This window comes from Hypanus sabinus, chromosome 3, assembly GCF_030144855.1.
Source record: "Hypanus sabinus isolate sHypSab1 chromosome 3, sHypSab1.hap1, whole genome shotgun sequence".
Lineage (NCBI taxonomy): Eukaryota > Metazoa > Chordata > Chondrichthyes > Myliobatiformes > Dasyatidae > Hypanus > Hypanus sabinus.
The window spans coordinates 46,992,485-47,019,845 of NC_082708.1; the positions used below are offsets into that span (position 1 = coordinate 46,992,485).

The 27,361-nt window shown below is 39.9% G+C and overlaps 2 protein-coding genes across 8 annotated transcripts in view; one reads left to right on the top strand and one right to left on the bottom strand.

Annotated features, from left to right (window-relative positions):
- Positions 1–16,719, bottom strand: part of zmym2 (zinc finger, MYM-type 2) — a 154,386-nt gene extending 137,667 nt beyond the window's left edge. Inside the window, exon 1 of one of the 5 annotated variants that reach the window (XM_059964236.1) lies at positions 16,641–16,719. The gene's annotated coding sequence lies outside the window, so the exon portion shown is untranslated. Of the gene's footprint in view, positions 1–2,591; positions 2,718–16,640 lie in introns of those variants that run through there. The other 4 variants (XM_059964237.1, XM_059964235.1, XM_059964239.1 and 1 more) reach the window with 4 other exon arrangements.
- Positions 16,720–17,196: 477 nt separating this feature from the next.
- The window catches only part of LOC132391282 (paraspeckle component 1-like), a 127,822-nt gene continuing 117,657 nt past the window's right edge, over positions 17,197–27,361 (top strand). For 2 of the 3 annotated variants that reach the window (XR_009511155.1, XM_059964241.1), the window contains exon 1: positions 17,197–17,635. Coding sequence is in view for 2 of the 3 variants with exons in the window: in XM_059964241.1 (XP_059820224.1) it covers positions 17,321–17,635 (315 nt within the window). In the remaining variant the exon portion in view is untranslated. The remainder of the gene's footprint in view (positions 17,636–27,361) is intronic. The other variant, XM_059964242.1, reaches the window with a different exon arrangement.

Sequence of the window (27,361 nt, forward strand, 5' to 3'; positions counted from 1 at the left end):
ATAAGTCAATTATAACTCACATATAAGTCAATAGCATCATAACATTTTAAGTAACACCTGGATATTAAACACACAGCACATATTTTCCTCATATGAACATATAAAATCATTGCAACACACCAATGAGAGGACAAGGTAAGGGCAAGAGGTCCCCGTACTGGGGCTATGGCAGTCGCAGTCTGGAGAGAGCGACTGACCAAGCAAGGAGTGCATCAGGGCGTGTGCCCGCCACCCTCGTAGGTAGGTAGGATCTATCAGCTGACAAAAGTTTGGCTCGAGGGATGACTTTCAGTAGATCGCAGCGAGGTAGCTGTTCTGCTACTTACGAAACCCTGAGCCCACATTAGGTTGTCTGCGAATATTTTAGCACTAGGTTCCCCACGAACATTTGGTGTGGTAAACAGGTTTAGAGGCGGTGCCCATCTGTCTGTGCTGCAGGCCAGTAGCATCGGCTCTTCTCGCCAGCCGCGTGAGGCGGCCTGTTACCTGACACCAACCAGTGATCCCTGGCGCTAGGGTATCACTGCGTTTAGGCGACTGATGACCTCACATGGGTAATGACCTCATGTGCGTTCAAGTTCAACAGTGGGCGTGACAGGGAATGAGGAAAAGTGCAGCTGACTCATATTGTTTCATATCAACAAATCATATCGTTCCCTTGTGGCCCAGCAGCACATGCTTTGCTGCCTGGTACCAGTCCGTGTCCTGGTGGTCGGGGACCACTGAATTAACTTATTTTATTCATGTAGCCTGCCATTTATAACTAATGCTATTAACTGCTCCCCTTTGGCCAAGTTAGACTCACCATATTAGAGGTGCCCCTTGTGTTGTACCATCCCTCCACCATTTACTTTCCCCCTGAAAAGCCAATTGTTTTTTCCTGCCCTGTTTTGACAAGAGTCCCAGACTTCAGGCACAACAGTTTCTCATTCCACAGACCTATTGTATGCTTCCAATATTTTTTTTACAGGTCAGATTTCCAGCATTTACATTTTTTAAACTTTCCACGGTGTGAAGCCAAACAAGGAAAAGATGAATTTCCCATATGGAGATCATATGGAGATATGGAGTAACCGATTATTAAGAATTCTCCATGACAGACCAGTGCCATTAGAGCTTCACTGAAATGACCATATTTTCTATTACAAGCATTTTTTCAATATATACAATTCTGGATTCAAAGAAACATCTTGAATAATTAATCCAGGTTATAATTATATGAAAAAGAGTATTTTAACAGAGCTGCACTTTGGGCAAGAAGAATTAGTTATAACAGAACAAGCGAAGGTTGACTATAGAGTTAATCCACAAACATTTACTTTTCCAAGTTCCCCCTCTTAAAATTCTACCTGAAAAGAGACTGGTCAAATCATAGTTATGTGGGGTATATTATGGAATAATGAGGTCCCATGTGTGCCACCTAGGCACTAAGGGTTCAGATGACGATATTATGGAGTAAAAGGTTCAGTGGACACCACTCTTTGCCCCTTAACTTGCTTGATATGCAAGCTGATGAATTCTGCAGGGGTCAATAATCATCTAAGACTTCTGCAAAGAATGACATTAACAATCTCCTCAAAAGTTTTAAGAATTGAGAAAGATAATGAAGAACAATGAAGGAGGAGGGTAAAGATTAATATTGAAAGGGAAAGGTTGGGAGACAAGACTAGCACGAGGCAGCATAATTTTGAAATTAGAGTGGGCAAGTCAGAGAGAAACCCAAAAATATTTTCCTCGTAAAAGATAAGGAAAATCTGAATTCATTCTTCAAGAGGATGCCAGATCAAAAGAAATTTACAAAACTGAAACCTACTGCCAAAACAAAATATGTTAGTTCTAAATTATGAAAGCTTGGGAAATGAACAGTTAATACAATGCAGTCTGAAGTTCAGATTGTGGACATTTTGCTTAATAAAAATTAATAAGCACAAAGTATTTTTAATATTCATAAATCCCCTTGATCTTTAGCACAGACTTGAAAATAGGCACAAACTTTACAGAGAAATTTAGGAAATGACATTTAAAAAAAATCAGAATTCCATATGATCCAAAATAGCCTCAAACATAAACTATGTACAGACATTATCCCTCCTACAAGGGGCCTGATGGGGCTGATCAGTTACTGGCTTTGGATGTTGTACAGTATATCATAATTTTGATCAAGTCTTCTGCACCCTACCATCCATTCTATAGATGCCAAATTTAAAACTGCACCCATCAGGGTGATTAATTTCTACAATTTATGTTTTCATCTAAAGCTGACCAGAATGTACATCACTTTAGCCAATTCAAATATTTTATTATTTTCCCCATATATTGTATTATGTACTATTCCACAGAACAGTAAATAATTGGTAATTGCATATGTAGCAAAACAAAATAAAACAGGAATTATTACTTTGAAGTAACATGACTTTAAAATAAGACGATTTTCTAACCTACATACCATTCTGTAAACTTAGATGATAGAAATACTTCAGATTCATTCACAGTTCGGAATTTCTTAATTATTACCTCATAATCACCCTTGTGTTTCTTCTATTCTCAATACATACAAGTGGTAAAAATGACATCAATATTTAGATAATTACCCATGGTGCGAAAATCATTAAGCTATGCAAGTAGTTTAATTTCAGGTTAACACTTCAGTTTGATTAGCTGTTTGTTCATGACCAACAAGACAACAGCAGCTGCTGATGTTAAAAGTGATTTGAAGAAAATTGCCTTTAACCATGTGCTCTTCATTCAATGCAGGTGCTCTGTGGAATAACAAAGTCGTCTAATCAAATATTTCCAATGTTTTAAACAAATTGATTTCACTAAAGGATTCTGTTGATTATTTAAAGTAAATATTTGCCAAATCGCATCACTGCAAAAAATAAATAATGCTTATGTTGAATTGAAGTAACCAAGTAAAACTAACATTTTATTTGGCTTCACAAAAAATGCACTTTATAGGTAGGTGCAAAATATCTTAAATGTTATGCTTAAGCTAGGACAGTATTAGTTTCATAATAATAAACAGCTCATCTACAGTACCAAAGAACAACTATTATGGTGGCTACTAGAGTTCTAGACATCTGTAGTAGCAAGAAACAACTCAAGGAAAAAAATAACTGGATCACTAAATACATTTAAAATACCTTGTGGATTTCATATCACTGGAATGGAGTGATTGGCAGCTTTCCTTTCAGCTCATCATGGTGACAGCAATTAGGATTGACATACCGGAATGCAGCTGCCTTTCACAGCAAAGCGGAAGTGCCAAGCAGAGTGTAAGTGAACATGACACTCTCAGATAAAGATCTATAGAATGGGTGTTGTCAAATATACATGTGGCTAATCTGTTGCAGGACTGAGAAGCATCACAGTCATGCTCCAAAACAATAAAGATGAAAATTTAACAAAAAAATTTGCTGAAGTTGAATATCTTTAAAAAAAACTGTAAATGCAAGTATCAAGCAGCATCAGTTCTAGGATACTACAACAGAGCTGGTAATAAAAAAAAAGGTAAAATTGCTCTCTGTCACCCAGTTCTAACAAGGGTTTCAAGCCTGGAACTTAAGACTTTATGCATCTTTCCACATATGCTGCCTGATCTATTGAGAATTTACACCATTTTCTGTTGTTAGGTCAAAGTACATCTATTATCAATGTAAACCACCATGAGATTTGTCTCCTTATAGGCAGCCATAAAACAAAGAAACATATTAAAAAAGACTGTCAAACACCAAATGTGTAGGAAAAATCGTGCAACCAATAAAATCAAGCAAATAACATTCAGAACTGATGTTCATGAAAGTGAGTCCACGGCCACGAAGCCAGCCATCACTGTAGCCGATTCAAAAGCCCATTAATTGCAAGCCACAGCCTCAATTCAGCGCAGAGATAAGCCTTGCAGAGCAGCAAGCTGAACTGGTGCATCCCTCAACTCCGGCCCTGACACCATGACCTTTCCAAGCTGGTCCATCGCTTAAGTCCTCCAAACTTTGGGCTGCTCTTTGCTCTCAGAAGATATCCACTTTGCCATTTTGATATGTTCTTGGGCCCAGCCCCAACACCTCAACTCTGCCTCACATCAAATTGCCTCCAAGTTTGCTCCAGCAATGACCAAATATTGGTTCAATCCCCGCTCTCAGGCCTGGGCTCCACTGCTCCGATTCAGCCCGTACATGCCACAGCACACAACTGTCCTGCACCTTCAAGACTTCAGTTCACACTACAAAATTTCCAGGTCTGACTTTTTGAAAACTTTAACCCAGAAAGTGATGTTACAGTCTACTGATGGCTGTGAATGTATCAGAGAAAAAGTGTGATTAATACAGTAATTTATAGCTTTGTTTTCTACCTGCAAGTTGTCACAGTGCTTCACCAGCGCCATCTTAAACCAAGCTATGTTCCCACACGAGCTATTGGAGAGAACGTATTACAAGTATGTTTTTCTCACCGACCAATCCATTCTCTCAGCATCATATAGTCTTTCATTTGTAACCCTCTCTTCTCCTCCACAAGGACCCTTCTATTCTCTTAAGGTTTCCCAACAATTAGTCTTACTCTATATTCTACTAATTTGCCTTGATTTATTATCCATAGTTACCTGCATAATCAATTTGTTATTGATTCTTTGTATACCATATCATGAAGGCACAAGATATTTTTATTCACCAAAAATTCCTTCAAATTAAGTTTATTTGTCCACTTTAGCCAGAAGTTAAGAAGCTTGCTGACATTGGAAATTTTAATGTTTGGTCATCAAAATTCCAAAGAGGTCGTATTGTTACATACCCCGTGGGTATCTTGTGACTGTCTTATGACTATGATGTAACTTCCCACCAGTGTGAGGTCATATGATGACATGTTCTCAACAGGTATAAAAAAGGAAAGCCTGCTGTGACACAGGAGTTTTTGTGTTGGGTTGTCGTTTAATTCATCAGTTACTCTGTTATGCTGCGTATTTGTCTTATGACGCAGTTTCGTTTTAAAGTGGAGTTTTACTTTCTACTGTAAGCTACAGAATCATTGTGCCAGCAGTTTCGTCAATTACTGCCAGTTGTTTGATGTATCTTTGATTTAATCTTAAAATCTAAGTACTGGAGAGTGAAGACTTTACTGAAGTACGGGAACCCGAAGGTTCAAGTAAAGTTTGCGCGGTTTAATACAGGATCAACCTTATTGAATCTTCGTTCAGGAAATAGTGACCTGCATCTGAGATAACTCCTACCTGTAAGAGTAGGAAGATTTGTGCAGTGTTCATTCGCCAAAGAAAAGTCAGTTCCTTTAAGCCGTTTTTATTTCCTTCCTTGTGAATCCTTCGGACAAGGCATATTTCAGCTGGGATCAGCAGTAACATCACGTTGACAAGGAATTTGTTATTTCAGGAAAGTCTCTCCTAATTGACTGTATAAATTACTTGGACATTCGCATTTACCGCTTTAAGAACAGTTCCAGAGTTGCCGTATAGCAGTTAACCTCCAGTTAAGTTAGTCGTTTGTTTACTTTTCATTTTTGTTGAGCACAGTAATAAATGTACTCGTATCATAACAGTATGCATTTCTGTTCACGGGGATAATATTAAGCTGGACACTATGTAATTTTCTCTCCCACAGAGCTGTGATTTAGCTTCTATTTCGATTAGCACTTTGAAGCAGCTGTTTCTCCTTCCCATTTCCAAGTGCAGTTATTTTACATTAGTACTGATCTAACAAAGCACAGAACAATTACTTGCCAGCAATGTTAGAGTTCTTTCAAAGAAACCTAAATGTGCTGTTTGAAAGTCAACACAGGGGCCTGTGGTTTAGAATGGGTCGAGAAAGTAAGCCTCTCTAGGATAACCAAGAAATAGGAAAGTTCTTTCAAAATCAGATATTGGATCCCATATTTGACTCTGTGACATTTTTGTAGCAATTTTATCCTGCCTCTTATTTCAAGTTTTGCTCTTCCATTTTATGTCTTCTTTTCTATTACAGGTTAACGAAATAGTATCTCATATCTCATTACCAATAATATTCTGATCTTGCTGTATTTTTTCTGGATACATAATACACAACTGTGCAGAAAAGGGGATAGCAAAGTTTACTCAATATTAACCTACATTAAATAACAAGAAGAATCTCACAAGATGCTAAAATTCCATTGCAAAAACAAAACAACATTGACATTGACATTAAAGTCATCAAAGGTGCCAGCTCCATTAGCAAGAGAGTAAATTTTCAGTGTTATAAGTTTACATGGGCAGCTTTCACTAAAAACATGAATGAATACAAGAATCTTTAATGGTAAACACCGTCACGAAGATCTATTAGTCACAAGATTTTGAACGTATTTCTAGCTGATTCCTTGTAGCTTGCAGAACACAATCTCCATAATATAGAATGAATAAGTTAGCGGCCAAAGGGAACTTTTTAATGATGATCCGAAGATTTGAAACAGACAACTAAAAGCCTAATTTTACAGTATGTTCATGGAGTAAAGACCATGAGCTTTATGTCAAGAGGGACAGGACTGAGAAATTGCTTTGTGTTTTCATAGAACTTTGGTTGGGCTTCACCTGGGAGTACAGTACAAAGTTCTGGCACGTGACAGTATCTAGAGATATTAAAGATGCCTAAGAATATCAGGATGATATGTGAAGACACAAAATATAACCAAGTCAAGTTTCTCTTCTCCAAACAATAGCTAAGAAGTGAACTGATAATTGTCTCTAAAGTTGATGGAGTTTGCTGGTGCAGATCAGGCATCAAGGATCTCAAAAGCTGGAGACCACAAATGTCACTAATAAAATAAATTCAGAAATTCAGTGAAAACTTCTTTGCCAAAAATTGATGCAAAAATATAAGGTTCCATATTAAAGGGGCTTTAACTGGGTATGAGATTAGAATGGGGAAAGAACAGCAAGTTAAGCCTTTTCTTGCTTTCCTCTATAATTACACCTTTTGGCAAAATGTCCTTGATCTCAACAAATCTCTTCTCATTCCCACCTGTTCTTACCAGCCATGCTTAAAGATGACGTTTGATTTCAAAATGTTTTAAAAATAAATCATCTAGCATAAAAGGGGAAACTACAATGTCATCCCCTCATATCTCATGCAAACTCTTAGAATCAAATTGTTATTGACTAAAAATATGTGATTAAGTTCATTGGATTTCTGTTTTGAAAATACAAATATCAGAAATACTAACTATTCTAAACCAGTTCCCTTTATTCTCCCCCAAATAGTCTTATAAGGCTTATCCGACAATGTCTGTAAAGAAGCATGAAACGGACACCCAGTTTGTTTTGAATACAGAATTCTCATTACAGTAGAGTATTCGAAGCTTATGCACCAACTCTTCCTTAAATTTTGAAATTATTTCATTAAACTCATTGGGAGATTATTATTTTCAAGGAAAAACAGCAGACGGAAATTTTCAGAAAGCAGTTTGAAGAGACTGTGGGAACCTAGTGACAAGTGAGTAGTCACAGTCCATGTCTTTGTATGTAAACATGACAATATATAATGCAAACATAAAAGTGAAATGTGGAATTTAATGTTAGAGCAGAATATAGTATATTCAATTGTACTGGATAAAACATTACTAATCAATATTTAACCAAGTAACATTATATACTATCATTCACCTTTGACAAATGCTTGTGGAAATGTGATCATACAAATAGGACTAGTAACGGGATATATAGTCACAGACGGAGAATTTCTGAATGATTTAATAAGTTAGAATTGTGAAAGAACAGAACTAACAGTGTGCCAATCATCAGAACCCTAACTACAGGACCACAACCATGAAAGTTGGACAGATTTTTTTTCATTACTTAGGCAAGAGTTTATTTATAACTGGCTCTAAATCTCAGTCAAGCACTACGTGAAGAACTAGCTAGGCACTTGGAAAGGAATGTAAGAAAATGGAGAGTGTTTCAACTGCCAGAACTATGAAAACACATCTGAATTTCTCTGGTCATGGAAAATAAAAATGAGTGAGAGAAAAAACAGCAAGAGGAAATTTAACTGAAAAAAGAACAAAAATATCCAAACATTGTTGTTAAAAAAAATCAAAAACTTGTCATTGCTATTTTGTAAAATACAAATAGGTTATCATTGTCACATGTACTGAGGTACAGTTAAAAAAAAGTTTGTTTTGCATGCCAAAAAGATCATTTTGTGGCGATCCACTTCCCAGTGCACTCGAACCGGCTCACAAAGCGGCACGCGCTGGCACTGAGGCCAGTCCCAATGAGGGCACGAAGCCTGCTTCACCAGCAAGGGGAAAAGCCCACGCGCGGGACGGGACTGTGAATACGTGCCTCCTACAGCATTCCCGCCCGGGGAGGGCGGGATCAGGAAGGCTTTAAAGCAAGGCCACGAAGTTTGAATAAATCTCTTTTGTAACTGCAGCTCACCGACTCTGTGTCATTATTGCAGCGCTGTGTGTAGCACACTGCCACGATTTCATCACATTAGTGTACTGAGGTAAACCATGACAGAACACAGAACAAAATGTTAGTTACACAGATGTACAGTGCAGGTACAAATCCATCACATTGATTTACTTATTTTCATTGCATGCACGGCTCTTTAAGAAAGGAGGCAGGCAGCAAAAAGGAAATTATTGACCAGTTAGCCTGACCTCAGTGGTTGAGAAGATGGTGGAGTCAATTGTTAAGGATGAGATTATGGAGCACTTGGTGACAGGACAAGATTGGACAAAGTCAGCATGGTTTCCTTAAGGGAAAATCTTGCCTGGCAAACCTGTAGGAATTATTTGAGGAGATTACAAGTCCGATAGATAAAGGGGATGTAGTGGATGTTGTGTACTTGGATTTTCAGAAGGGCTTTGACAAGGTGCCACTCATGAGGCTGCTTACCAAGTTAAGAGTTCGTGGCATTATAGGAAAAGTTACTGGCATGGTTAGAGGATTGGCCGATTGGTAGGATGTAGCTAATGGGAATAAAAGGATCTTTTCCTGGTTGGCTGCCAGTGACCAGTGGTGTTCTGCAGGGGTCGGTGTTGCATCAGCCTCTTTTTATGGCAGTTATCAATTATTTAGATGATGGAATAGATGGCTTTGTTGCCAAGTTTGCAGATGATATGAAAATTGGCGGAGGGGCAGGTAGTGTTGAGGAAACAGGTAGACTGCAGAAGGATCTGGAGAATGGGCAAAAAAGTGGCAAATGAAATACAATGTTGGAAAATGCATGGCCAAGAACTAAATGTGTAGACTATTTTCTAAATGGGGAGAAAAATCCAAAAGTCTGAAATGTAAAGGGACTTGGGAGTCCTTGTGCAGTACAACCTAAAGGTTATCGTGCAGGTAGAGTTGGTGCTGAGGAAGGTAAATGAAATGTTAGCATTCATTTCAAGAGGTCTTGATGCTGAGGCTTTATAAGGCACTAGTGAAGCCTCACCTTGAGTATTGTGAAGTTTTGGGCCCTTGATCTTATGAAAGATGTGCTGGCATTGGATCCACAGGAGGTTCACAAGGATAATTCTGGGAATGAAAAGTTTATCATCCAAGGAATGTTTGATAGCTATGGGTCTGTACTTGCTGAAATTTACAAGGATGAGGGAAGAATCTCATTGAAACCTTCCGAATGTTGAAAGGCCTAGACATGGCAGATGCAAAAAGGATGTTTCCCATGGTGGGGGAGTGTAGGACAAGGGAGCATAGCCTCAGGGCAGAGGGGTGCCCATTTAAAACAGAGATGCAGAGAAATTTCTTTAGCCAGAAGGTGATGTATTTGTGGAATTTATTATCACAAGCAGCTGTGGAGGCCAGTCTTTGGGTGTTTTTAAGGCAGAGCTTGATAGGTTCTTGATTGAACACAGCAGTAAAGGTTACAGAGAGATGGCCGGGCAGTGGGGCTAAGGAGGGGGAAGAAAAAGGATCAGCCAATTTTTGAATGATTGAGCATACTCGATGGGCCAAAAGGCCTAATTCTGCTCTTACTTTTTATTGAGTTGAAATGCAGAAAAGTGTTAAGATGATGCAAACAATGATATAAAAGGGAAACGGGGGAGCAGGTGAGCAAGGTGGTACTGAGGGAAAGTAACTGTTTTTGAGCCAGGTGGTCCTGCTCCCAAATGGGAGTGGGACCAACAGTCCATGAGCAGGGTGTGTGGACATTGTGTGTGTGTGTGTGTGTGTGTGTGTGTGTAACATACACACACACACGCCCTTGATGGTGGGTAGGCTGGTGCCAGTGATGCGCTGGGCAGTTTTCAGTACAGGTCACCCCTTCCGTGTCCACCACAGTGCAGTTTCCATTCCAAGCAGAGATGCAACTTGTTAGGATGCTCCCTAATGTGCATCTGTAGAATGACAAGAGCATGGATGTGCAAAGTCCAGCTCCCTGAAGCCTCCTCAGAAATTAAAGGAATTGGTGAGTTTTCTTGACTGCGCCAGTTGTGTTCTGGGACCATGAGAGATTGTGTGTAATGTCCACTCCCAGGTGTTTTTGAAACTGCTGTGCTGCCAATGTAAAGGGAGGTACGGATGGTAAGAGTTCTCCTGAAGTCAATAACCATCTCCTTTGTCTTGTTGACATTAAGGAAAAGGTTATTTGCCTGGCACTGGGCCTCAGGCTCTTCCACCTCCTCTCTATAGGCTGTCTCATCATCTCTGGTGATGAATCCCACCGGTGTGTCATCGCAAACTTGACAATGTGATTGCTCAGGTGCTTGGCCCTGCAGTCATGTGAGCAGAGTATACAGCAATGGGGGGCACCCACGTTGAGGATGATGGGGAAGGAGAAGCTGTTGTGCTTTGTGACTTATCTGGGGTCTGCAGTTAGGAAGACCAACACCCAGTTGCACAGTGGTGCATTCAGACTGAGCAGTAGAGTTTGTTCACCATGGTCTGTGGGGCAATAGAGTTGATTGCCAAACTGAGATTCAGAAACAGTATTTTGATAAAAGTGCCCTTGTTCCTTTAGCTGAGTCAGGACCAGGTGCATGACAGATGCTATAACACCTGTCATAGAGTGGTTCTGTCGGTAAGCATGTTGGTGAGAGTCCAATGTTGCAGGAATACCACTACTTCCCAACTTGAAAGGAACAATATAGTTATGCAATCATAATAATATATTCATACAGAATTAGAGGGAACACTACATATTGGCCATGTTTTCTATCAGTGAAAATTTGAGTAAATTTGTATGCAGATTTGAGAAAAGGTGGGGTGAAGTCAGGAGAACACACACAAGTTCTCACTGAAGGTTCAGCAGTCAAATGGATGATCAGCTCTAAGTTCCTAGCCACCAATATATCAGAGGAACCATCCTGTGCCAAACACATTGATATAATCATGAAGAAGGAGCCTCATCAGCTTCACTTTGTTAGGAGTTCGTGGGGATTAGGCATGTCATCACAGACACTTGCAACTTTCTATAGATGTATGGAGGACAGCATTCTAACATTGCATCACAGCCTGGAATGGAGCCTCCAATATACAGGATTACAAGAGGCCGCAGAGGGTTGTCGACTCAGCAATGGACACAACCCCACCTGCCCTTAAGGACATCTTCAAGAAGCAATGGCTCAAGAAAGCAGCACCCTTCTTTAAGACCCCCCCCCCCCCACATCTGGGTCGTGCATCCTTCATGTTGCTACTACAGGGGAAGGAAGTACAGAAAGCTGAAGACCCACACTCAACGTTTTAAGATCAGCTTCTTCCCCTCACCATCAGATTTCTGACTGGTCTATAAACACCACCTCACTATGCATCTTTTGCATAATTTTGTGACTTAGTAAGTTCTATGTCTTGCACTCTGCTGCTGTTGCAAAACAACAAATTTCACAACGTCTGTGATAATAAACCCAGTTCTTTTATTGGCTAATTAACTGCTTCAGTATGGAATTGGACACTAACAATACAAAAAGGATTGCATTCTATTAGGGGAGACTTCCTTGATCTACATGTTTCCAGCCCAATAAGGAACATAGATAGAAACAGGGAATTATTCAAGTTTGAGTGTAGTGGCACACAACATTTTTGTAGGAGTGTTAGATCTACAAACCAAATTACTGCCGATGGTCACTCACAAGAAACAAATTTTTTAAAAAAATCTACACATATTTTCAGTCACACTGAAATAACACACATTCCACAACTTTTGGTGCCTGAATGACTTTCTCTTCTTTGCTCCCTAGATGTTTCACTTGCCACATCTGCAAAGCTCCTTTCCCTTTGTTAAGGACCTTAATATCTCCTATATGCTCTTTAAAGCACGCGAGACTCCCTCTGATTGTTTGGGACAACCCAAATGAAAATTAATAGTTACCAAAAACAAGTGGGGCACCTGAAGTAAACAGCAAATGACAGGTGGAAATCTAGTTGAGGTCCATGGGGCTGTAAATAGTAGAATAGATAAGGGCATATTAGTTGACATGGTACCCATACAAGAGATGATTAACTAAAATTTAGGCGACATGGTATGGGGAACAGCGTACTGACGTGCACCCAGGAATAATCAATAGACAAAAATAAAGCAGGAAAATATGAGTCATTTTCAGTTTTGAAGGTCATAACTTGCAGGGATCAATATTGGCATCCTAACTGCTCACATTCACAATGATTTGGAAGAGGGGATAAAATGTAACAGATTATGATTGCCAATGGTATAAAGCTAGGTGGTAGTGTGGGCTGCAAGGAAAATAGATGTGTTATGTAAATGAACAAGGCATAAATGATGGAATGTTAAAGTGGAAAATGGAGTCACTTTGTTGAAAAATATTGAAGTATGCAGCAATGTCTAAGCCATGAAATAATGAAAATTACTACTGTCCAGAGGAACCTTTAATTCCTTGTGTACAAAATAGCAAGTTAACATCCAGATTAACAAGCAATTATAATTTTGATATCTGAAGAGAGATCAAACAGAGAGGCCTTGAGTTTAAGAGAATGAGGCGATCTCACTGAAATGTATAAAAATTCCTCGATGGTTTGAAGGGGGGGGGGGGGTATGATGTTCTCCCCAACTGGGCTATGAAAAATCAAAAGATAAATGAAAACAATCTTCTATGTCCAAAGCAATTCTCTATCTAAGAGAGCTGTGGAAGCTCAATTGCACAAGAGACAGAACATTTTTTAAGAAGAAAGAGATGTAGAAAGTGGCACTGATAGGGTTGCTGCTATTTGCTAGGTTCATTCTTCAAGCAAACTGAATTAAATCAGGACCTTGCTTTACACATTCTGGTAATCTGCTGAATATTTCAGGCCTTCTCTGCTTTTAATACAGATTTCCTACACGTGCAGTGTTAATTCAATTTGTAAAGTTAACACAAGCATTAGAATTACATGGAGCATGAACTAACAATAAACTTTGTGGGATTGAAGCAAACCTTATTGGTGGCTGAGCAGCTGGAGAGGAGTAGTGAGATGGTTCAGAAGAAAATCTCATTATGCTTTGCATGTGGCAAGTGCAAGAAGTTCCATCTTACAGGTCAAACAGGAATTGCATAATATTAAATAGGAACTAAATCCATTAGGTTTCCATGGAATATTTGGTGAACAAGGATCACAAGTTTTAGGATACTTAGGAAAATGGACAAGGATCAATCAAGTATAAAATATTTAGCTAGGGAAGTGCAATTTCAATGAACGTGGACAGACTATTCAATGACCTTTCAGAGGTTTTGAATACATATCATGCAGCAACTATTTAGACCTGCTGAGACTTCAGAAGGAATATTGTGAACAGATCTTCTCTTGGAAAATGTACAGATGGATAGAGGAATGCAACGAACGTTCACTAGATTGATTCCTGGGGTTATGTAGGGAATAGTGTGACCAGGATGGTGTCTAGAAATTGTCTCTGAGGATAGATTAAGCAGGCAAGGCCTTTTGGACTTTAGAACTTAGAGGAATTAAGTGGTGATATATCTCAAACAAAATTCTTACTTGGTTTGATAACGTGGAAGCAGAGGTAATGTTTTTCCACAGCTGAGAAGTCCAGAACCAATGTCATAACAACAAAAATAAATATTCCATTGGTTTTTTTTTAACCATCTCAACGTACTTCTATCTGGAATGATTAACCTGATGGCATGCAGGCTAAGCTTTTTTCTTTCAGTACCTTGGCACGTGTGATATTGAGCCAATAGTCAAGGGATCAAAGAACTCAGGTCTGAGATGAAGGAAAAAGATCATGCAGAGAACCTCCAGATTCCTCAGCCCTAGAAGGGTGGTAGAAGCTAAACTGTTGATTCTATGCAGGGCAAACATGAAGGTTTTCAGATATTATGGGGATTGGGTGAAATGAAGTCAATCCAGAAAAGTGGCACTGAGACAGAAAATCACTCATTACCTTATTGAATGACAATAGGCAAGGATAGATTTTATATTGCTAATGCTAGTCTATAATTGGAAGATGTTTGAGAAACTGCTCTGAATTTTTTCAGTTACAAAGACTAATTTAAGAGCTGTATGAGCACATGACTAACAACAGATGAAATATCCAAATTTCAGAATGGAGCAAAGTGTACTCAGAGGACTAAAACTCTCACTGCAATTGGTAATACTCAAGTAGTAATCCCAAAATCCACAGGTGATTTAAATACTCTAACAACAGAAGATGAAACAATACTTCTAAAAGATAGACCATCTGGTGAAAAAAAGCTGACATTTAATATAGAAAAGAATTTAGTATAGCACAGAGATACATTTTGGCAGGAAGACTAGAGAAAAATAAATTAAATTATGTAATCTTAAAGGAAGAAACATCTGTGATTTATTCACATAAATAATTGATATCAGAAGTTAAAAATGAAAATAGATTGGCATTATTAATACAGCAGTCTCTAAAACTTAAAATTGTTAAGGTGTACAATTCAGCAATATTTATATGTGCAGCAGATTGAAGGGTATAATGTGATTGTCATTATTGACAAGCAAATTCAATTAGCATAAGTTTTATAAACTGAGAAAGTTGGATGGAGATTTGCTACAATAACCATAATCCTTCACAGCTTTGAACAAAGATCCTGTGCTCCCCTCTCAGGATTTTCAACTGGTTGGCAAGAACTGCAGAAATAGAAGAAAATCTATAATCCAGAATGCATAACTTGAAAGAAAGCACATTCGTTCCCCATTTTCAAGAGTGAATAGAAAAAAATAGAATCAAGGGGAAAAATCTTCAAGGCTAGATTTGAAAGCAAGTGTTTGAGTGGTCTATCATTTAGGTGACACAACCACAATGGCTTCCGCATTTGATGTATCATTGTACGCTTGATAGCTTCAGGTGACGGAGACTCTGTTCGAGACCGAAGTTTGAAGCCAAAAAAAAAATCAGACTTATGAGGGATCAATCAGTTATCGGAATCAATTGTGTTAAACAATCCTCGGTCACGATTAACAAAGAACAAAGCCGGATGAGAATAGAAAGAGAAAGGTGTCAAAAGTATAAAGTATAACCGCGTAGGAAAAAGTGATTTACATTTTGCTTTATAAAACGTGATAATGCCCGAGTTTGGCTATAATTCAAACTCAATCAGCAACACATCACAAAATGTACCATCACTGCCTTCAAGTCGTTTATTTCCGTTAAAAAAACTATTAGATAACGGGGAAAGGAACCAATCGACAAGATTTCTACTATTCTGAAATGTTTGTTATTAAATAAAACAACTGGATAGATCTCAAGTTTCTATACAGCCTCAATATCGACTAACAAAAGCCATCAAAACAGGGTGCTGAACCACTTTCCATACGTGAAACGCAAAAAAGGGATTGGATCAAGGACAGCGGTTAATCCCAAAATCTGGGCTGGATTCTCTTCGGAAATCTTTTCAACCCCTTCCCATTACCCTACAACCAATCACAGACAAGTTAAAGTGTCAAGATCCATAAGAATACCATCTAACTGCAACAAGAAGGATGCATTATTTTGCTTTTGTGGCCTAGAGGCGAAATGAAGAGAAAGAAACATCCCAGCTCAGAGGTTAACACCAATCTCCGCGAGGTTCCCTTCTCCCCACCCCGCCTTCAACACACGCATCAAAATCGCTTGTGGCGAGCGTCGGTGCGTTTTCCTATTCACACCCACAATGCTGGCAGAGAAAAAAATAACTACCCATTCGGGATTAGAAACCAAAGGAAAGCAGCAAAAGGGTAAACATTAACAATCTAGCAATTAACAATAAATTGCATAGAAACACTCAACATTGGTTAAGAATAACTCTCGCAAAACTGTTATGGGGGAAAGAGAAAGAACAACAAACAGCTTTTTTTTCCTCTAACTGCAGAAAAACACAATAAAATGCCCCAATTGCTCAAGAAAAATATAAATTGTTTGGGATTTTCACTGCTTTTGGGATACGAACTAATTTCTAAAAATGTGTAAAATTCCCAAAGGAAGAGCATTTTTCCCAAGACTGCCCTCCTCCTTCCCCCCTCCCCCCAATCCCTCGCGAGTTTACCCCCTTCGTTGCGGTACTAACGCACGTCCGCCATTAGAGAGCGAGCGAAACAATACGTGCGGGGGATTAAAAAGGGAAAATTAGAGGCGGGACAAGTGAAACTTTACTCAATTGACTATTATTTTCACTGATGAAATCCTAGAGCTGCATTGTACTTGTTTTGAACCCAAAGCCGTTATAACATATTAAAAATAGAGGTTAAAGCAAGCATGGTTAATATCACATCTTACCCGATTTCCCAGAGATCTACACCGACCGCACTCGTTCTAGTCCCGGGCTAGTCTTCACGTCACTCTAACTTGATCGTAGAAGTCCCGCCTTTGCTGCATACTGGTTGGTGAATTGCTCATATTTCTCGCAAGGGGGAAGATATCCTGACCCTTCTGTGGTTCCTACGGCCTGTCACTCTTCATGACGACGTCATCTTCCCGTCAACACGTTAGGTTGAGTCCAGAGGGTTACAGCACATTGCTCAGGATCCTGATCTGAAGAGGGCGCTCTGTGATTGGCGGGGAACCAAGTGGCAACATATAAAAAATAAATAATAGATTAACTTCCTTCAAACTACCACCTATTTCATAGACGAGTTTTAAAGGAAAATTAGATTTTTCATATAACTGTCTATAAATTACAAGCAAGGGAGGCAATGATTGATGGGAATTGTAGTTTCTTCGGAGATGCCCTTTCAAGAGTAATGCTGACTGGAAAGAGCATTCTGGAGCTTCCACAATGCAACAGCGTCGACGTAGCGTCGCCTGCTCGACGTCATTCAGGTTCAAGCGCTGGAGGGCTGCACTCCGGCCGCCATTTTGAGTTTATATGCGGGAAGTCGTGTCGCTTTATTTCAACTCCGTTATTAGATTTTTTGAGTATTTGGCGGAATCCTGGTTACAGCCTACGGACATCAGAGATGCAGTCGAATCAAATTAACCGGAATTTAAAGCAAGTGAAATTGGAGAACAGTCGTATTTCCCCAGTAAAAAGAGACTATGACACTGCGGATCTTGAAGAAATCGTGACAGGCGGAGAAGGTGAACCACTTACAGTGGATATTAAAAATTTTCGCAGGCCAGGAGAAAAGACCTACACTCAAAGGTGCAGACTCTTCGTTGGTAATTTACCCACTGATATAAAGGAAGAGGATTTCAAGAAATTATTCTGGAAGTATGGGGACCCTTCCGAGGTTTTTATCAACCGGGATCGCGGATTTGGATTTATTCGGTTGGTGAGTTTAGCATGTTTTGGTTTAATGAGACTGTAAGCGCCATGTTTGTTCATACAGCTCAAAATTCTTGTATAAAGCCAATAATACTGGAGAAAGTTATTAGACTGGGCTGCAACAGCCCAGACTCGGCGTTCACGCTTTTGGTCATTTTTCTCGAAACCTTAAATTGGGATCAAAGTTTACGTATTTTAAAAACAATCTAAGGTATAAATTAAAACATACTGGAAATGTTAAATCTGGTCAGGCTTTATTCACCAATTCTATAATTGCCGACAGGTTGTCTAATGTTTTCATTAACTTGGACATTTTGCATTTGCAAGTGAGATTTAGTGGAGATAGTGCCATGGATTAAAGGTGTTGTCTCTAGATGTGCGCGTACTTAATTATTGAGTGGAATATAGCTCTTTATGAAAGGCATGTGTTGGCATTGAAGTGCCTGCAAGACTTTTGTTCACGTATGTGAAAGACAATCAAGATTATGATTTCGCATAATTGTAAGGCCGCCGTTGGCCGTTGAACTGAAATTTTGTTTATAAAAATGTTAACATTCAATGTGCAATTGGCTTGTAATTTGCTAACAGTTTTAGTCCCAAAAATGTCTCAAGGGACAGATCAGAACATGGTCAGGCTTAAATCTTAACATGTATGGAATAATATTCCAACCCATTCACTTCTAATACACGTTTTCTACTTCAGTATTAACGTTAACTGCATCTACGTTCAAAGTATTGCTGTTGTATTCCAATTAAGTGAATTATGTAGGATCTAGTTTCATTCGATATTTCATTGTACGATTGAGTGTTGGAAGCTTTTACAAACAACTATATTTTGAAAAATAACACAAAGTTCTTGTTTATGTTCAAAACCTACTTTTTGTCAAAATTGGGAAAGGGAGTAAACAAACGTTAATAACAGTGAATATGAGTGAGATGATGGAACTCCTGGGGCTACCGTTGAAAGGAGTGGAAGTAAATGATTCTATGTCTCAGTTATATAATGCAGTTATATGCTGTTATTGTTCTGCAGACTAGGCTACAAATGGAAAAATAAAAATTGAGAAACAATTATAACTGAAATTTGACCCTGGAACTCTGCAGTATACCCAGATGGAAGCTGTACAATCTTGCATTGGGTCTCGTAGTAGAGTAGGATACCACAGTCTGGTGGATGAAGGTGAAAATGCAGAATTAAAGTGGAAGACAATTGGAAGTTGAGGGATATGAGAGTCCAGTAGACCTCATGCATGTTATCACCGAGAAATGTCAATATTACTTTGTTGCCATGGGTTTTGCTTGAACTACTGAATACTTCTAGCATATTTTTCTCATTTTAGGCTGCAGTATGTGCTGCTTCTTTCCTTTCTGAAAGATGAATGCTCCTGAAATCTGTGTTTGTTTTCACCAATTAAAGGAAACTGGTTTGTGCACACTTTAGAATGTAGTTTTTAAAAAGTTATTTTTCTTTGATCCTATATTGACCAGTAGTAAAAAAGAGCAAGAAAAGTTGGGGAATATAGATCAATATGCTTTATCTATTAAGTTTCTGTAATTATTTGTCAAGATTTTGGAAACTCGTAACTTGGTTTTATTAAAGAAAACTTGCATTTGTCAAAAATGAGGGATTTGTAACTATGTAGTTAGAAGGGGTGAGTAGGAAGTTACTGTATCTGGATTATCAAATGCTTTGGAAAGTACATGGTCTTTGTATAAACAGAAGACTTTTTAAAAAAAATTATTAAACAAAATATACTTCATTCCAAAATAAAATTATATACAATAACCATTCAAAGACTTTCAATTCTTTACAGTTGGTACCATTACTGTCCTTGCATTTTCAAAGTTCTGATGTTTTGCCACCTGTGTGGCACTTTGTTCTTTCATATTTACATTTAGGGGCCATACTCCCAACCCCCCACCCCTCAACTCCCACGGGAGAAGGACCCTAGACTGTGGTCCTTCACCACCGGGCCCTTGCAGTGGCTGCACCGAGTTTGAGTACATCCCTCAACATGTACTCCTGCAGCCAAGAATGTGCCAGTTGGCAGCATTCCCCCATGGACATCTCCGTGTGCTGGTAGACCATCAAGTTTCGGGCCGACCAAAGAGCATCTTTGACTGAGTTGATGATCTGCCAGCAGCACCGGATGTTGGTCTCGGTGTCCCCCCCCAGAAGACTTGCCTCTTCACCAATTCTCTAAGATTAATGTCACTAGTAGTAGGCCTCAGTTAGTCTCAACATACCATGGATTTGCATCTTGGGAAGTTGCCAGGGTGCAAGTCTGGGCAAGTTTTTTTTTGTGGAAGACCGGCAGTTGCCCAAGCTGCAAGTCTCCCCTCTCCACACCACTGATATTGTCCAAGGGAAGGACATTAGGACCCACTATGCCTGTGCTAGTCACAATTTTTATTACCAATTAAGATGAGATAATGTAGCTGTTAGTTTATGATACTGTAGACTTAGAAGAGAATGTAGAGACTGAAAATATATTGAAGTAAAGAGTTTGAATAGTAAGATGAATAATTGGATAATATTAAAACAAAATGAGATGCAAAAGACTGCAGATGCTTAAATCTGGAGCAACAGAATTAAGTTTGTTATCACTGATAATATGAAGTAAATAGTTTACCACAATCACCACAAACAATGAAGCGGGGAACAAAGGAGAATGAATTTGAGGGATGAGCCATGCTGATGTGATGGAGTTGGAATGAGCGATTCATAGAGGAGGAGTTGAAGCAGAGGAGTTTAGATGATTGCAAGGTTGGATCGCTCTAAGAACCAAGCCAGTTTGGAGAGTTAGAGAATGGCTTCAGGCTGGGCAACAAAGGCTAGGCTCATAGTGGTTTGCTGCAGCAGGTCCTGATCTGCTATTTGGACAATTTAAACACTGTCCCAGACAGACTGGAAAGTCGTTGTCAGGAACAGAGGTGAGAGCCAGGCCAGTTTCACTTGTTCTTTTGCAATGATCACTCCTCTCTCCGCGGCTCTGAGGCTGTGAGACTGCCCCTGCTGCTGTACTTCATGTCTGTCAGCTTCACAGCGACTTGCTCTGCTAATATGATGAACTCAGACCAAGGCTTTGGCCTACTCTGGGTTGCTCCAGGGGATTTGGATCTAAGGACTCAATTTGGTTGAGAAAGCTCTTGCTCATTTCTATTTGCATGATTTCTGGGTGTTAGTCTTTATTTTTCTTTATTGATTTTTTTGGGGAGGGTCCTTGAGACAAATCTCAAGGTTATATAATTTGTACATTCTTTGATAAATGTTTTATCAAAACATAGTGAAAATATAAGTAGTACTATAAGCCACAAACATAAATTAAAAGTGCACAAGAGAAGTCACACTGAAGTATTCGTTGACTGCTCAGAAATCTAACAGCGGATGGAAAGAAGTTATTCCTAAAATTTTGAGTATTACCTCCCCAGTGGTGGTAATGAGAAGAAGGCATGTCCTGAATGGATTTTTCAAGATGTCCAATGGTTTTGCCTGTGATGGAGCTGGCTGAGTCCATAACCCTGTGCAGCCTCTTTCAATCCTGAGCATTGGAACCTCCATACCAAGCAGTGTTGCAACCAGTCAGAATGCTCTTCACTGTATGTCTGTAGAACTTTACAAGAGTCTTTACTGTCATATCAAATCTTGTCAAACTCCTAATGAAGTCGAGCTGCTGAAAAGCTACCTTCTGTCCCTATAGAAAAGAGCTGAGGAACTTATTTAGTGAGAATGTAGTAATTCTGTGGAGTTCATCATCACATTTGGCTGTGGAAGCCAAGTTATTTAAAATGGTATTTTTAAAATGGAGCTTAATAGGTTCTTGATTAAGAAGGATTTCAAAGGGGAGAGAAGGCAAGAGAATGCGATTGAGAGGGAAAATAAATTGTCCAACATTGAATGTCAGAGCAGATTCAATGGGCTAAACAGACAGACATACTTTATTGATCCTGAGGGAAATTGGGTTTTGTTATAGTCGCGCCAACCGAGAATAGTGTGGAAATGTAGCAATATAAAACCATAAATAATTAAATAATAGTAGGTAAATTATGCCAAGTGGAAATAAGTCCAGGACCAGCCTATTGGCTCAGGGTGTCCGACGCTCCAAGGGAGGAGTTGTAAAGTTTTGATGGCCACAGGCAGGGATGACTTCCTATGATGCTCCATGTTGCATCTCGTTGGAATGAGTCTCTGGCTGAATGTACTCCTGTGCCTAACCAGAATGTAATGGAGTGGATGGAAGTCATTGTCCAAGATGGCATGCAACTTGGACAGCATCCTCTTTTCAGACACCATCGTCAGAGAGTCCAGTTCCACCCCCACAACACCACTGGCCTTACGAATGAGTTTGTTGATTCTGTTTGTGTCTGCTACCCTCAGCCTGCTGCCCCAGCACACAACAGCAAACATGATAGCACTGGCCACCACAGTCTCTTAGAACATCCTCAGCATCATCTGGCAGATGTTAAAGGACCTCAGTCTCCTCAGGAAGTAGAGACGGTTCTGACCCTTCAGACAGCCTCAGTGTTCTTTGACCAGTCCAGTTTATTGTCAGTTCGTATCCCCAGGTATTTGTAATCCTCAACCATGTCCACACTGACCAGTTTTAAGGAACAGCAGATCTTAACTAAAAAAGCAATACGGAGAGAAAAAATCAGGTATGAGCTCAGTCTAGCCAGGAATATAAAAGGGGATAGCAAAAGCTTTTTTAGCCATGTGAAGAGAAAGAAGATAGTTAAGAACAATGTTGGCCCCTTGAAGAATGAATTGGGAGAAATTGTTATGGGAAACAGGGAAATGGCAACAGAATTTAACGTGTACTTTAGATCTGTCTTCACCAGGGAGGACACAAGCAATCTCCCAGATGTATGGATGGGCCAGGGTCATAAGATATCAGAGGAATTGAGACAGATTGACATTAGGAAAGAAACTGTGATGAGTAGACTGGTAGGACTGAAGGCTAATAAATCCTTGGGTCCAGATGGTCTGCATCCAAGGGTTCTAAAAGAGGTGGCTCAGGAAATTGCGGATGCATTGGTAATCATTTTCCAATGTTCCTTAGATCCAGGATCAGTTCCTGAAGATTGGAGAGTGGCTAATGTTATCCCACTTTTCAAGAAGGGAGGGAAGGAGAAAACGGAGAACTGTCGCCCTGTTAACCTAACGTCAGTCGTGGGGAAGATGCTTGAGTCCATTATTAAGGACGAAATAGTGGCACATCTTGATGGCAGTAATAGGATTAGGCCGAGCCAGCATGGATTTACCAAGGGCAAATCATGCTTGACTAATCTGTTGGAGTTTTTTGAGGGTGTAACAAGGATGTTAGATGAGGGTAAGCCAGTGGATGTTGTGTACCTAGATTTTCAGAAGGCATTCGATAAGGTGCCACGTAGGAGATTGCTGAGTAAAATCAGAGCTCATGGCATTGGGGGCAGGGTTTCAACATGGATAGAAAACTGGTTGGCAGATAGAAAGCAAAGGGTAGCAGTGAATGGGTGTTTCTTGGACTGGCTGAAGGTGACTAGTGGGGTACCACAGGGCTCTGTATTGGGACCACAGCTCTTTACGATTTATGTCAACGATTTAGATGAGGGCATTGAAAACTATATCAGCAAGTTTGCTGACGATACTAAACTGGGTGGCAGTGTGACATGCGAAGAGGATGTTAGGAGAATACAGGGAGACTTGGATATGCTGGGTGAGTGGGCAGATACTTGGCAGATGTCATTCAATGTGAATAAATGTGAAGTTATCCACTTTGGAAGCAGGAACAAGAGGGCAGAGTATTGTCTGAACGGTGTAGAGTTAGGTAAGGGAGAAATGCAAAGAGACCTAGGAGTCCTAGTTCATCAGTCAATGAAGGTGAATGAGCAAGTGCAACAGGCAGTGAAGAGGGCAAATGGAATGTTGGCCTTTATTACAAGGGGAATTGAGTACAAGAACAAGGATGTCCTTTTGCATTTGTACAGGGCCCTGGTGAGACCACACCTGGAATATTGTGTACAGTTTTGGTCTCCAGGTTTAAGGAAGGACATTCTGGCAATTGAGGAAGTGCAGCGTAGATTCACTAGGTTGGTTCCTGGGATGGCAGGACTGTCTTACGCAGAGAGATTGGAGAGATGGGGCTTGTACACGCTGGAATTGAGGAGATTGAGAGGGGATCTGATTGAAACGTTTAAGATAATTAAAGGATTTGATAGGATTGAGGCAGGAAATATGTTCCAGATGTTGGGAGAGTCCAGTACCAGAAGGCATGGATTGAGAATAAGAAGTCAGTTACTTAAAACAGAGTTGAGGAAGAGCTTCTTCTCCCAGAGAGTTGTGGAGGTGTGGAATGCACTGCCTCGGAAGATGGTGGAGGCCAATTCTCTGGATGCTTTCAAGAAGGAGCTGGATAGATATCTGATGGATAGGGGAATCAAGGGATATGGGGACAAGGCAGGGACTGGGTATTGATAGTGAATGATCAGCCATGATCTCAGAATGGCGGTGCAGACTCGAGGGGCCGAATGGTCTACTTCTGCACCTATTGTCTATTGGATGGAAACAGGGGTCACCGGTGCCTTAGCCCTCCTCAGGTCCGCCACCAGCTCCTTAGTCTTTTTCACATTAAAAAGATGCTGCAGATGATTCTGCTCGCACCATGTGACAAAGTTTCCCACCATAACCCTGTACTCAGCCTCATCTCCCTTGCTGATGCATCCAACTATGGCAGAGTCATCAGAAAACTTCTGAAGGTGGCAAGACTCTGTGCAGTAGTTGAAGTCTGAGGTGTAGATGGTGAAGAGAAAGGGAGACAGGACAGTTCCCTGTGGAGCCCCAGTGCTGCTGACCACTCTGTCTGACACACAGTGTTGCAAGCGCCTAAAACACCTAATTTTGCTCCTATGATTTATGGCCTTTCATGATTGCATCAGTGTGTTTGGTTCAAGATGGGATTTCTGAGATATTGATGCCCGGGAACTTCAGTTGCTCACTCATTCCTCTGTTAACCCTTCAATTAAGACAGGTGTATGTTCTCTCGACTTCCCAGTTATGGCGAGGTAGGCACTATAAAGAGGAGCAGGGGAGGATTGATAAAGGAGTTGAGGTGATTGGTGGACTAGTGATAACACTGTTGAACATATTGATCAAATGACTCTAAGGAACAGAAAAGGTGACAAAGTGGTGGATATAGCCCAGTTCATCACAGGTGAAGCTCTCTCAACCACTGAGTACATTTACAAGGAGTGCTGCTGCAGAAAAGTAGGATCCATCATTAGACCCTCACCATCCAGGCTAGGCCCTCTTCTGGATATTACCTTGAGTCACAGGTACAGAAGCTTTAGGCCCTCCACCAACAGCTTCAGGAACAATTATTACCCTCCTGAGCCACGGTGGATAGCCTAATTATTTTTATTTTTACAGTTTGTCTTTTGAACATTGGTGTTTGTCAGTCTAGTTTTTCTTGTAAATGCCTATAAAAATGAATCTCAAAAGTACTGTATTGTAACACATGTTCTTTGATAAGAAGTTTACTTTGAACTTTTGAATGTGTAGTTTTGCAAAGCACTTTTTATGTATTTTGTATTAAGTTTTCTTATGCTGAATGTTCCTTCTCACAGATGCTGCTTGGCCCACTGATTTTCTTCAGAGGTTGTTGCTTGAATTTAAATACACTTCAATGGGAGGAAGAAATATGACATCTTGAAATCATCGTTTAAATGTTAATGCTCATTTCTGAGAGCATAAACTTGCTAATTTAGGGAGCAATAGGAAAAGTCAATGTTATTAGAAGGCCTTTGTTACAAGGAATTGAAATATAAAAATAAGTCCTTGATCATATGGCCAAGGCTTGGACATTTAATTTCGAATTGTGTGTATTGTGGATTTTCAAACCTAAAGATAGAGATACATACCCTGTAGTCGATCCAGTTTAGTGCTTGGGTGAAGAGATTGTCGAGAGAGTTTCAAAGGATGAAATGACCTCTGAGTTGGATTAATGAGAAAGATTCCCAGAACACATATTCTGCAAATGCTGGAAATTCAAAGCAACATACACAAAATGACCAAGGCTCTTGGCCCGAAATGTTTATTTCCATCGATGCTGCCTGACCTGCATAGTTCCTCCAGCATTTTGTGTATGTTGCTTTGCAATTCTAGCATCTGCAGATTTCTGGGGAGTCTGAAGTTACCTTTGCAATAAGTAGTCATAGTTGAGATTTAGGAAATTTTTAGATACAAAGGTAATTGGAAATTCGGCAAAAAATGTGTTCATGTCAAATGATCACCCAAGATCTCACTCAATTATAGTGTAGACTTCAGGGTATGTGAAGGAACTCAGCAGGTTATGCAGCATCTCTAGAAAGGAATAAAGATTCTTCCTGTGCCTATTTTCTTTGATTGTGAGAGGACTGGTTGCTACATTTGGCCAATCAACATCTAAATTGTGGATTAAGCCTATGATTTGTTGAATGAAGGACATGGCTTTAGTTTTTCAATAGTCATACAATATACAGTGGCATGCAAAAGTTTGGGCACCCCGTTCAAAATTTCTGTTACTGTAAATAGCTAAGTGAGTAAAAGATGGCACACTTCTTTAATATTTTTTTATTTCCAAGATTACTTTTTTATTTTTACAGTTTCAAAATAACAAAAAAAGAAAAAGGCCCGAAGCAAGTGTTTGGGCACCCTGCATGGTCAGTACTTAGTAACACCCCTTGGGCAATTATCACAACTTGTAAATGCTTTCTGTAGCCAGCTAAGAGTCTTTCAATTCTTGTTTCGGGATTTTCACTCATTCTTCCTTGCAAAAGGCTTCTAGTTCTGTGAGATTCTTGGGCCATCTTGCATGCACTGCTCTTTTGAGGTCTGTCCACAGATTTTCGATGATGTTTAGGTCGGGGGACAGTGAGGGCCATGGCAAAACCTTCAGCTTGCGCCTCTTGATGTAGTCCATTGTGGATTTTGTGGTGTGTTTAGGATCATTATCCTGTTGTAGAAGCCATCCTCTTTTCACCTTCAGCTTCTTTATAGATGGTGTGATGTTTGCTTCCAGGATTTGCTGGTATTTAATTGAATTCATTCTTCCCTCAACCAGTGAAATGTTCCCCGTGCCACTGGCTACAACACAAGCCCAAAGCATGATCGATCCATCCCCATGCTTAACAATTGGAGAGGTGTTCTGTTCATGAAATTCTGCACCTTTTTTCTCCAAATATACCTTTGCTCATTACGGCCAAGAAGTTCTATTTTAACTTCATTGGCCTACAGGACTTGTTTCTGAAATGCATCAGGCTTGTTTAGATATTCCTTTGCAAACCTCTGACGCTGAATTGTGTGGTGCCGACGCAGGAAAGGTTTTCTTTTGATGACTCTTCCATGAAGGTCATATTTCTGCAGGTGTCGCTGCACAGTAGAACAGTGCATCACCACTCCAGAGTCTGCTAAATCTTCCTGAAGTTCTTTTGCAGTCAAACGAGGGTTTTGATTTGCATTTCTAGCAATCCTATGAGCAGTTTTCTTGCTCTTCCGGACTTGACCTCCACCGTTCCTGTTAATTGCCATTTCTTAATTAAATTATGAACAGCGGAAACGGCTACCTGAAAACACTATGCTATCTTCTTATAGCCTTCTCCTGCTTTGTGGGCATCATTTATTTTAATTTTCAGAGTGCTAGGCAACTGCATAGAGGAGCCCATGGCTGCTGAATGTTGGGACAAGGTTTGAGGAATGAGAGTATTTATAAAGCTTTGA